At 47.7% G+C, this 13,081-nt stretch overlaps 1 protein-coding gene across 3 annotated transcripts in view; it reads right to left on the minus strand.

Moving 5' to 3' along the window:
• STX2 (syntaxin 2) overlaps positions 1-13,081 on the minus strand; it is a 39,190-nt gene that overhangs the window by 25,045 nt on the left and 1,064 nt on the right. For all 3 annotated transcript variants that reach the window (XM_082353274.1, XM_082353273.1, XM_082353272.1), the window contains exons 2-3: positions 3,389-3,463; positions 572-671 (exon numbers count right to left, since the gene is read on the minus strand). In XM_082353274.1, coding sequence (XP_082209400.1) covers positions 572-671; positions 3,389-3,463 — 175 coding nt within the window. The remainder of the gene's footprint in view (positions 1-571; positions 672-3,388; positions 3,464-13,081) is intronic.

Consider the following 13,081-nt stretch of genomic DNA (forward strand, 5'->3'; position numbering starts at 1 on the left):
CTTCCTTATAACTAACAACGCCCTGATGTTCAGTTAAGGTTAAATCACTTGCTCACATGCTGCCCTCAACAGACACTACGAACAGCACACTCCATACAAAAGCCTTTGCTGAAGACTTCAAATTGCTTTAGTCTGTTCTTCATCTTTAAACCTGCTCTAACAAGTATCGTTTTCCAAATCAACCGCTTATTAACTTTCATGTAAACACAAAATTCTATCACTCTTGTTTAACTGTGGACATAATACGGATCTAAGGCCCAGCCACTGACGTGACCCCAAAGTTCTGCAAGGCCACATCCATGCATTCTCATGGATATCACACATCAGTGGTCCTCACCCCGGCTGAACACCAGATCCCGCAGAAGCTGTAGAAAGCCACACCGATGCCTTGGCTCATCCAGACCAGAGGCATGAGAATCCTGAGGGGTGGCCCACCAGCCTCCGGCACTTTTTACAAGCTCCCAGCTCAAGCTCACCTGTTTCCAGGCTAAGGCCTGTGCTACGGACAGCAAGAGGGACAGGCACACACAGAGACGGACCGACACACTTCTTTTAAAAACCAACAACTTACTTCCTTCTGGGTTTGGTGCAGAAAGAATGATGCTGTGGTTTTTCTTTACTTCTTCAACATACTGAGCTATTTTAGCTATACTGTTTCTGATCTCCTCAACCTAGGAGAGAGAGAGAAAGTCATCACCACTGCGGCAAATTCACATTTGCTACCACTTTCCATTACCTAAAAAGAGAAGGATAAAAGAGGAAAATAAGTGAATAATTACCACATAAAGAAACAACCACCTTTTCCCATTCGTTTAATTTGAAAAATAAAGGGAAATGTGTCATATTAAAATATCTACGTTTATGGCTAAGGCAATATCAGCCACCAGGAAAACCTTGTTGGTTGTAAGAAGTTTTACAATCGAGACCCAGTATTACCACAGATGATGGCAGCTGGAAGCATCTACTACCAACGCCAGGTCTCTGTGCAGTCAAGAAGGGAGCTCACCCTGTAGAAGAGGCCGACCATCATATTCTCACGTGGGGAGGTACTGACAGCTGATAAGACCAAGCCTTCCTAGTCATTATTTTTTGCCTCTGATAGTCTAAATTATTCACTGTTTCAAAATGTAACGTATCCATTAGGCAAGATCTGTCCAGATGGATTCATAACAAGTGTGGCAGGCTGAATACTGTCCCCCAAAATGTCCAGGTCCTAGTCCCTGGGACCTTGGATGGTTACCTTATATGGCAAAGGAAACTGCAGATGTGACTGAAACAAAGGGTCTTGAGATGGGGAGATACAATCCCGGATCCCCCAGTGGGCCCTCAGTATGACCCCAAGTGTACTTGTAAGAGGGAAGCGGATAGAGATGGGGTGACAGAAGGCGGCCACGCGACACTAGTGAAGCACAATGGTCTGCTGCCGGCCTGGCAGGCGGAGGTGCGCCAGCGGTGCAGCTCGAGAGGTGGGGAAGGCAGGGCAGCGGGCTCTGCCCGGAGCCTCTGGGGCGTGAGGTCCTGCTGGCAGTGTGGCTTCATCCCGGTGGGACCAGCCTGGACTTCCGGCTTCCATAGATGAAGACAGTAAATCTGTGCTGTTTTAAGCCACTCAGTTTGTGCGGCCCTAGGAAACTAAGCACAACTTCTCTATTTAAAAGATGAGGAAAACCCTAAAGCCCATCAACAGGGGACTTGTTAGGTTATATTACGGAACTCTAAAAAAAGATATGAAAACATCTCCAGGATATATTACCAAGTTAAAAACACACCGAAAAAAATAATACCCACAAGGTGCAGAACAACACGTACACATGTTAGCAACGATGCAAGAAAGAGGTCAAAATAAGCAGAGATTAACTTGCAGATGTTAACATTTACATGAAGAAACACTGGGATGTCTAAATAAGAAACCAAGAAAAGGGTCAAAGCTAAGTTACTACAGCTTAATGACTCTGAGTGATTTATATAATTCTTCTATAAAATACAACAACAACATTTAATGCTGGGAGATTCTTAAAATAAGAAATATGTTTTTCCGGAGAACTGGTATGGAAGAATTAAGCATCTAGGTAAAGGGGGTAAAATCAGAGAAGTAATGATTTTACAAAGTGGGTAGGTAAGCTAAAGACAGTAAAAAGAGTCTCATTTCCAAAGTGAAATCCGGAAATCCACCATCTTAACTCTTTTGTACCTTAAAGTAAGTTCTTGTAGCTAACGATTTAATTTCATGTTTTTTCCATTAGATAAGATTAAGAACTAACATAAATGCTTGAAACCCAATGAATAGGTTCTTACACTAGGTATTCAATAAATTCTGACTGGATCTGGAAAACTGATAACTTCTAAGGTATTTTTTATTAACATATTACATATTTTCAAATCCACGTATTGATAGACCGGTTTAGACTGTCAACAGATTTGAGTTAACTGAAACTTGTAGACTAGATTCAGCATAATCAAAACAAGTCCTGCAAATGAAGTTTTCATCATTAAAAAATTACACTGAACCCGTTTCTTTTCTTCATATGTAACAAAGTCAAAATATTTGTTCTCTGACTCAATTTCAAAAACTTTAAATTATGCAAAATTTGATCAGCTATGACTTAGGGTTAACAATTTAAACATGATGCCAGCCTAGAAACAGCCCTGGGGGGCTAAGACGGAGAGGGAAAGGCCTTGCAGGGAAGCCCGAGGGAACGGACAGGTGTGAGGTCAGATCCAAGGGCGCGGCCCGCACGCAGACAGCCCAGAGAAAGGCCAACAGCAACGGCAGAGCAGAGCTGCCACAATCGTATCTTTGATTACGGATAAGACCTCTCAGGAGAGAAGTCCATATGACCTAGAGACCGGTATTCTGAAAGGTGGAAAACTTCTCAGGAGAGGAATTTAAAATTCAATCAAAGATTTTAGGAAATACACAACATGAGCTCTTTGATATGTGGGACTCACGGCCATTCTGCAGGAGGAGAGCAAGGGAAGCCTCGCTGTGTGTACCGTGCACACCTGACCTCCAGCCGAGGGGCAGCACCGCCCCCAGGCCTTCCCCTCCCCGGGACCAAACCGCCCCGAGTCTGGAGAACACCGCTGGCCGTGCGTGCAGCAGCAACTTCCCGGGCCTTCCTCGCCGGGCCAGCACCCCAGCCTGCGGGCATCAGTCTCCGCATGTGCCCTCCACACCCACGATCACCATTCTCACCCCCCAGAGCAAGTCCATCACCAGGAAGAATGTTTTCCTAGCACTAAAAAGTCTAGAGAACTTTTGCAATTCAAACACCAACTTTTTAAAATATTAGTTTGGGTATTATTTCAAATATGACAAGTGCACAGTTACATTAGTTTAACTATGTTTAAAGAAAAGTCCGTCTGGGTTTCATTAAACGGCTCTTACCTGATGGAAGAAATCATCCATAAAAGGGTCCTTTTCAACAACAACAGTCGTGTCTCCATCATCATTTTTCCTACACTAAAATGGAAAAATATAATATGTAAAATTCTGGTTTTAAAAATTTTCACGTAGACACAAATAGTGAACTGAAAGACAAGAGCAGTTCGGTACCTACAAGATCCCAACTCACTAAGAGCACCAAAGCGTAACGACTCCGAAGCGCGCCAGAGCCGCACCAGGCCACGGTCAAGGCGGGCAGACCGGCTGCAGGCCCCGAGAAGCAGCCACGTCCTGGGGAAACGATGGCTAGATCTCTCAGAACTGAGCGACGTACAATCACCCATGCTGAGTACGTCCATTTAACACAGGCCAGGTTTCTTCTCAACAAGGGAAACTGCTTACACTGCACACTCTCTATAAAGATTAAAAATACTGATACCACCAGTTCACTTTTCAAGACTACGGAATAATTTTCAAGCAACTTGCACATATGTTAGCTGGCGCTTATCGTTTTTCCCTACGTGAGTAACTCCCAGTCACGGCCACACTCATAATCAAGGAACACTTTACTAAGGAAAGACTCAGTAGCGAAGACCTGAGTAAGTAACACGGAGGAAGAAAGCAACTGACCGCTGGGGAGACCCAGGATAACACCGTACTTTACAAATCATCCGTAAGAGGGTCCTTTTCAGCAACAACAGTTGGGTCTCCATCATCATTTTTCCTACACTAAAATGGAAAAATATAAAACGTAAAATTCTGGTTTTAAATTTTTTCACGTAGACACAAACAGGTACCATCGGTTTAAAATAACGCTGAGGAATAAAGAATGAGGAGACGTTATTCTAGACCAGTGGGTCCCCAACCCGAGGGGCATCAGCTCTGCCTAGAGGGCTGGGTCTCTGACTCAGCGGGGCCGGGGCGAGGCAGCCCACGCGCTCGTGACTGTCCTAGAACGTCCTAGAACGTCCTAGAACGTCCGGAACATCGTCACATTCTAACGAGTTCCAGGCGATGCTGCCGGGCCCGGCTCCCCACCCCTCGAGGGAGGCAGAAGAACCTAACGGTGGACAGTCTCTCCTGGGAAGAAAGCGACCTCCGTCTACAGCCACGGGGGACAGGAGACAAGGTCAGAACCCGGGACCCGGTACCCGAATCACACAGCGTTTGTCAAGGACGTGTGACACAGCATCCACCAGCGAGAGCTGGGGACTCGGGAGGAAGAAGGAAAGACACCTGCCAGAATACAGAGGAGGGAACTGTTAGGGCCTGTCTCCCCAGGACACGCAGGGTGGGTCAGCTCAGCGCAAACCCTGCGAGAGCCGAGGCGGCCACGGATTTCAGGGATTCTCTCAACCCTCGCGAAATCAGAGTCTTTAACCACGGAAAGCCTGAAGCGTGGCTCTACTGATCTAGAACCCAGGAATAATGTGGAAACAAAATTCCACTAAATTTAGCTAGGAAAACAGCTACAAAATTTAATAAATGTGTCAAGAAAGCACAAGGCAGCCTCCCTCTGCACCATCCAGGGCCCTCGCTAAGGCAAATCGATTTGGCCTAAAAATCAACAATAATCTCTCACCACCCCAGGGAAGGCTTCGGCACCTGACTTACCCCAGGGCCTCCTCGAGGAGACAATCCAGGAGGGCAAGGGAGAAGAGGCGAGTTCCTCTAAGGGAGGCGCGAGCTCCCGCACGCAAGGGGCTTTTACGAGAGGACCGTGAAGAACGTGTTATCACCAGGCGACACCAGAGCTGGGACAGCCGTGGGGCGGTCTCCGAGGGAAAAGCAGAGACCCACCTACGCAGGACTCCGGCAGAAGCTCCCTCAGCTGCGGGCCGGAGTCCCCCGGCGCCCCTCAGAGCTGAGGGACCCTGCTCTCACAGGCGCCAGCTGCGGGGAAAGACGCCTGCAGTCGGGCAGCGCTGCCACTGCGAACGTCTCATGTGAGCTCCGCTAACAGGACGAGCACTATGGGTTCAACCGTGCCCCCTAAACACAGATGTTGCAAACCCCCAGGACCTCAGCCTGGGACCCGTATTTGGAAAAAGGGTCAGTGAAGATGCCGTCAGTCAAGATGAGGTCACGCTGGAGCAGCGTGGGCCCTTAACCCAACGTGAGTTCCTTGTGAGAAGAGACAGAGACGCACAGGGGAGGCGGCCCGTGATGACAGCGATGCACCTACAAGCCGAGGACCCCCGAGGACCGCCGCCCGCACAGGAAGGTGAGAGAGGCAAGGCAGGCCTCTGGCGCAGGTTCGGGGAGGGTGCGGCCCCGCGACCCCCTGGCTTCTGGCCTCCAGAGCCGGGAGGGCACGTCTCCCTGGGTCAGGCCCCAGTCTGCGGGCCCGCAGCACGAGAGCCCAAGGACGCGCACGCACCAGTAAGGGCTGAAGCGCGCTCACGCCACCCTTTCTCCAATCAAGCGTGCTAACCGAGACACTCCTCTTAACTCTGCAGCCTGTGAACAGCACTGTCCGGAGGAAAGAACCCTGTACCTACCGGGAGTCGCAGATCGGGGTTCTAACCTGCGACGAGGCGGGGACGACACCCATCCCGTTCCCGCCCCCAGAGGCGGGGCTGTGGGTTTCGGAAGGGCGCTATTTTCCCAGGGCGTGCATACCCCAACATGCTCTTAAAATCGTTTCTGGTCCACGATCTTAACTCCAAGCAAAAAAGCACTTAAAGGCAGATCGGCAATTGGCTAACAAGCGACAGAAAGTCATGTGCAGACGCGCCCGCCAACTCCGCAGTGCTCTTCTCCGGGCTCCCAGGGCACCTGAAGTGAAAGACGGCTGCTACTGGGTACCGCGCGCCAGGGCACGGGGCGGCAGGAGGGCTCGGGGTGCGCGCCGTCTCACCGGTCCTCCAGCGCTGCCCGAGGCCTGCGAGCATCCCCGCTTCGCACACAGCACCCCCCGGACGGCTGAGCACCCAGCCTCTTTGGGCACCAGGTGGGTTCGACCTCACAGAACCCACACTGCGCTCACACCACAACGGCAAGAGCTGCCCTCGCCTCCGGCTCACAGTCACCGGGCATGAAACTTGCCTCCCACACCCGCTCCCGTCCCTTCACGACCCACCCCCTGCCAGGAGGGGCCGACGCTCGAGGGGAGGGCCGCCCTGGACGCTCAGAGCCGAGGCCGCCCTGCCCCTCTGACGCCAGCCCACGCCCTTGCTCTCAACCCCGCCCCCGCCCCGCCCCTCTGACTCCAGCCCACGCCCTTGCTCTTAACCCCGCCCCCCGACCCGCCCCCGACCCGCCCCCCGCCCTCCTCCCGGAAGAAAGGGCTTCACGAGGGTCCTCCAGGCGAAGCCGGCCTCCCAGCTGTCCTCCGAGCTCCGGGGCGGGGCGGCCTCGCCCGGGACTTGGACTCCACGCGCTCCTCGAGTGGCCCCGCACGTCACCGCCCTCCCCGCGCCCCACCCGGTCGCTTCTCAGCTGCGGCGCTCGTAGGGCTCAAGGGACTGAACTGTAAGTAGCCAACTCCCTGCAGGTTCAACCAAAGAAGCTCGGGGGAGGGGGGAGGGGAGAGAGTGAACGTGAACTTGGCCTAGCAGGGCTGGGATTCTCCGGGGCCGGGGGCGCACATCTCACCCCCCGACAGCCACTCGCGGTTCTCAGAGGCCTCGGCGTTCGGCCTGTTTCGCTTTCTGCCGTGGAAAATGACAAACACGTACAAAAGTGGAAGGAATGACATACTGGGCCCTCGATGGGTCCATCGCAGGGGTTCAACGACGGTCAATCCACACCTGTCTTGCTTCACCTGCACGCCCCCAGCCCCACCCCTGACCCCCGCGGCACTAGGCCACCTCGAGGCGAAGCCCACACGAAGATGCCTGTTGTGTGTGTGACACGGTCGCGAGCCTAAGCCCGCCACTTCACCTGCTCCGGGAGAGACACTTATTCATTTCCAGGCTCAGGAGAGAAGGTTTCCAACATGACACTCTCCCTACGGGAAGTCAGTCATTTTACTATCACATCACACAGGGACCACACTCCGTGCAGGAGGCGGTGAACAAACAGTTACCAAAGAAATTCAATTCCTCCTTGCCGCTGAAGCCCACGTGTCATGCGTGACCTTTATTCAGTCATTCGCTTCCTGGTAAATCATTCGTTTCTGTACCTTCAGACCAAGAGGGAGCCAATGACTTGGAATCTGTTTCCTCTAATGCCTTTTCTTCCTTCTCATTTTTAAACCTTTACTTATATTTCTTAGTTCTATCTGGAATTCTCAGAATTACCTGACATTAGGAAATAGACCCAGTAATACTGTCTTAGCTTTTCCATTCATGAAAAAAGAAACAAAGAAATGACTACCAAAACAATGCTATCTAGGGACTCCCCTGGCGGTCCAGTGGTTCCGGGCTTCCGAGCTTCCACTGCAGGGGGCCCGGGTTCGATTCCTGGTCAAGGAACTAAAATCCCACATGCCGCACAACGTGGCCAAAAAAAAAGAAGAAAAAAGAAAAAAAAACAATGCTGTTTAAGCTGCTGCACAATCGCCCCGTCTTCAGTGAAGCCCACGTTCAACCTTTCTAGCTGAGAAGGTGTGATCCCTGTACAATAAATAGCTGCTGTTTACAACAGTGTACTTACTGTATATAACAAAACGACTTGTGGCAAAGCATTTACTACAAGCAGTGGGAGTACTCTCCAACTTGATTTCCAAAGTGTCAAAGTGCAAGAGAAACATCCAAATATCAACATTCCGTTTCTGTTAAATTTTAAAACAATTCTCCTTAAAAGCAGCATTGTATTAAAATACAGTTCTCTCTGTAAAAACTGTTCTGAGGAAGAGACATCAAGTAGCTTCCATGTTGAAAGACTATGTAACAGAGATGAATCATTTGTCACTGGAATGCCGTTTAGAAAATTCAGAAGCTGAATTATCACAAATTAGTAGAATCCAAAGTTGGATAAAACAGTGGATCTCTTTCTCCAGGTTGTTCTCCAAATACACGTACACTAGGGCCTTCCACGCAAATGATAATTGTGAGGAAATAATTATCCTGAAATATGTACAATGGTTGTAGTAGCTTTACTGCTACAATACATTAATTTCAAAATTACATTACTTCAGTAAAAAACGAATACTTGTAATTAAAAATAGGTAAAAGCTGACTGTCGGCCAGTTGGTAATTATGCTGTCGAATGTCAGTAACATTTCTTTCCCATATATTTATGTCATCAGTCGTAGTTTCATGCCCTAGGTAGAATATTACACTGTTTCATGTTTTATATTTTTACTTCATATTTGTCTCCATTATTAATATTATGTAAATACTGCGGGCACTTACACGTTACATAAATAACACTGTATTGCACAGATGCTTCTGCTTTTCTCCTCTCGAAGGCATGTTTAAAGATTTCTCCTCATCTCTCATTTTCCGCTCACCACTGACGATCAAACTCATCACCTTCCCGTCCTCCACACCAACCTGCGCCCACAGCAGAGCCCTGCGGCTGGCCGTGCCTTGTGCCCCGCGCCCACCTCCCAGACCTGTGCCCGGCTGGCTCCTCCTCATTCAGATCTCAGCTCAGAGACCTCCCCCGATCAGAGACCCCTGATGGCCCAGCCCAAAACAGCCACGCCCACACCCACTCCCCCTGTTTCATTTCCTCCCCAGCAGTTACCGCGAGAGGCATTTTATTGCTCATTGACTTGGCTGTTTCTTGTCCCCTCCCTCATGACACGTTTCAGGGGAGCAAGGACTTCGAGGGTCTTGTCATAACTCACGCCTGACACAGTGCCTGGCACGTAGCAGCCACTCAGCAGAGGTCAGCTGAAGGAATGAATGAAGAGCAGAGAGACGAGACCGAGATGGGGGTGGAGCGGAGAGAAAGCACACACAGAAGGACAGAGAACCCGGGAAACAAAGACACAGACACACACAGTGAGAAGCAGCTCGGCAGACGAAGGTCAAGGACAGAGGCGATCTTGGTCGCTCGCTGGCCCTGGTTCCATCCCCTCGTGAGGTCTCACGGCACAGCCCGCCCTGAGTCTGAGGCCGCATTCTACCCTTTAATCGATCTCCCTTTTCTGTTTTAGCTAAGGGGTTTCTGTCCCTTGCAACCCAAAGAGCCTTGAAGACGACAGAGTCCACTGTCATCTGCATCTTCCTAACCCTGGGCATTTTCAAAAGCAAACACACGACTCAGTACACACCTAGCAGGTGCTCTGTGCAGAATCCTGAGGCTTCAGAGCAAACCTGACAGCACACATCTGTCCTGGAAACGGTGCAGAGTCTGGGGGAGGGCGCAGGAAGAAAACAGGACCTCGTGTGTGTTCAGATGCGCAGAGACAGGAAGATCTCTGGGGACACAAGAGGGAAGGAGGGCGGGAAGACTTCCTGGTGGTGATGCCTGAACTGAGGCCAAAAGAAGGGGTGGGGCCAGCAGAGAAAGGGGGAGAGAGACGCACACGTGGAGCAGCGTGTGCAAGGGCCGGAGCGGAAGGGCGCGTGGGAACAGCAGAGACTGGACCAAGGCGATCTGCGGGAGCGAGGGTGCTGGTTATCGCTTAGGTTCTCTATTCCTTACATTCACAATGAACAGACTTGAAGTTAAAAACAAGAAGTAACTAACCTGTGGAAATGTACAGGCTTTGCTCTTTTATTTTGTATACAAACGGATATTTATTATAGTTCCTGGAGAAACTATACAGATTCTAACTGTGGGAACTGTCTGTATGATGATACAGGATTTAGTAAATTATGAAATTCTAAACCATAAACATATTCAAAGTTATAGATATATTCATATATTAAATTATACATGTACTATGAAATTCTCAGTATTTTAAGTTTCAGTGAAGTACTTAGAAAAAAACGTTTTTATTTTATAAATTGGAACCTGAAACTTTACTACGTAACAATCTGCACTCTGTGTGCAATCTGAGCTGCCAAAAAAGAACCTTAAAAATATCTGGGCAGTTTTTCCTGCCGCTTAAAAAATTATACTTGTGGGACTTCCCTGGTGGTGCAGTGGTTAAGAATCTGCCTGCCAATGCAGGGGACATGGGTTCAATCCCTGGTCCGGGAAGATCCCACATGCTGCGGAGCAACTAAGCCTGTGTGCCACAACTACTGAGCCCATGTGCCACGACTACTGAAGCCCACGCACCTAGAGCCCGTGCTCCGCAACAAGAGAAGCCACCGCAATGAGAAGCCCACGCGCCACAACTACTGAGCCCATGTGCCACGACTACTGAAGCCCACGCACCTAGAGCCCGTGCTCCGCAACAAGAGAAGCCACCGCAATGAGAAGCCCACGCACCACAACGAAGAGTAGCCCCCGCGCGCCACAACTAGAGAAAGCCCGCGCGAACCCAACGCAGCCAAATAAATAAATAAATAAATAAATAAATAATACTTGCAATTCATCACCATGAACCCAGGTGTTAAAAACAGTAATTTTCTCAATAAACAACAAGGTCCTACTGTACAGCACAGGGAACTATATTCAACATCCTGTGATAAACCATAATGGAAAAGAATATGAAAAAGAATATGTATATGTATAACTGAGTCACTTTGCTGTACAGCAGAAATTAAACACAACATTGTAAATCAACTATACTTCAATAAAATGTTTTTAAAAAGGTAATTTTCTCATACATCTACTAATGAATACCACATAGCTACTGTGTTTATGTTTATTACCCTGCAAATTCCCACAGTTGAAATTTGCAATTTTTCTATTTTTAACTATAATAAATATAGTCATTTGCATTTGCAAACTTTTCTTAAAGGTAATCAACATATATTTGGGGCCATTATCTTACAGGACAGCAATTCCGTCCTGATTGACTTATTTCCTAAACAGTATTTCCTTCTGCTTCTCCACTCTTCCTTCCCCGGGCTGTGCACACCCCCCGCACACACCCAGTTCATTTCTGTGTCCCCGGCACCTAGCACACTACCTCGTAGAGAACTGGCACTCAAGTGCCTGTTGAATGGGTAGTCCTTTTATTTTCCTGTAAACCAGAAACATCTTTCTGGATTTAGAGTTTAGGAAATCTTGGACAACTCACTTAAACTTTCTGCACCCAGATGAACTGGCTGCTCAAAAAGAGAATCACTGCTTAGAAGCAGCTAACTCTATATTTGACAAACTGTACTGGACGAACTAACTTTTAAGTCCTTTCTGAGTAGTTATCAGTGGGAATCTTTTTCTCAGGAGGAATCCTTAGCAGCTAATAAAGGAATCTTTAGAAGGCATCACAAATATTTGTCAATGTGGACATCACAGGCATTTTAAGTACCAAAATTAAATATTAAACTTTACCTAGGAAAAAACACCAGCCATTTAGAAACATGGTTGTGAAAGGACAGTCAACTTCTCCAAGAACTACCTGGAAAGGACACATTTCCTGAAAAAAAAAATTAACTTTTATATCTGATAATTTTCAGACAAGTTTTTAAATCTTAAAAGTTATTAAACTTTAAGTATGTCAAATTCAATTTTAACTTAATATTTTATGCCAGGGAGAAGCTTCCTTTTTATAACTTCCTGAAAACATTTTTAAAAACTAATAAATATTAAGAGCACTTGTAATTACAGACCATTTTCTCTCTCCCATCTTCTCCCAGAGTGGCACACGCAACAGATAATTTTATGTTTCACAGCTTCTTCCATGAGAGTAGACAAGAAAGATGTTATTATCCCCACTTTATAAACAGGAAAAGTGAAGTTCTGAGAGGCTTAAAAATTCTGCCCAAGATTCAACAACTCCAGACGTAGAAACTTCTGCTAACTTGCTCTACAGCTGCTTAGTCTTCATCTACAGCAAGATGATAATTGGACCAGAAAAGGTCACTTCTTGCTCTAAAATTCTAGATCAAAACATGTTCTTATCAACACTGTTGCCATAAGAGCTGAAATACGCATACACTGAAGAGTGATAAATAACTGTCTTCTTTATGTTTTGCTAATCAAGCCAAGAAAAGCTGCTCACATATTCCACTGACAGATCTTTTCTACTATTCCCCAACATTCATAAATTTGGCTATTCTCTCGTGATACATTCGTCATTTCTTCATTTAACAAATATTTGGGTTTCTAATTCTAACAAGGAAAGATACTCCATTGAGTGAGATAACAGAACAGTAATTTGCTGCTTCACACGGTGCTGACCTGCAAAGTGCAGAGGTCAAAGTACCTGACCATTAACAAAAAGGGAAGGAAAGAAAAATCACTATGAAGAAACTTTCTGGGGATGACTGTAAAAGCAGAATTTCCACAATCTTAAGAATGAATAATTCACTGCCTTTCTGAACTAAGACTCCTCAGCCGGCTGACAGAACACAGATAATAATCCGACTGTTCTCTCTCCTTCCTAAGCCTGGGGCACAGCTAGATCCGTTCTAGAAGCAAAGAAGAGAGGTTAACTCATGACATTCAATGGATGCCTTAGGGCAGTGGGCCTAGCGCAGGTCTGAGGCTGTCAGGGATTCTGTGCGCTGGGAAACAAAATGCAAACGTTCAGCACAATTAGTACTTGTGTTGAATATTGTTAAAGAAAAAGAATGAATTCTGTTGGCCTAAAATTTTTCAACGCTCCCACACTCTATGAACGTCCACTACAGCTTCAGCGTCACCATCTCATTCACAGCATTGTCTGTGGAACGCATCAAACCCGAGTCCAACGCCTAAGGGGACAAAACACTGCCCTCTTACTACAATAGTCGGTAA

The sequence above is a fragment of the Balaenoptera borealis genome, assembly GCF_965194805.1.
Source record: "Balaenoptera borealis genome assembly, chromosome: 14".
NCBI lineage: Eukaryota > Metazoa > Chordata > Mammalia > Artiodactyla > Balaenopteridae > Balaenoptera > Balaenoptera borealis.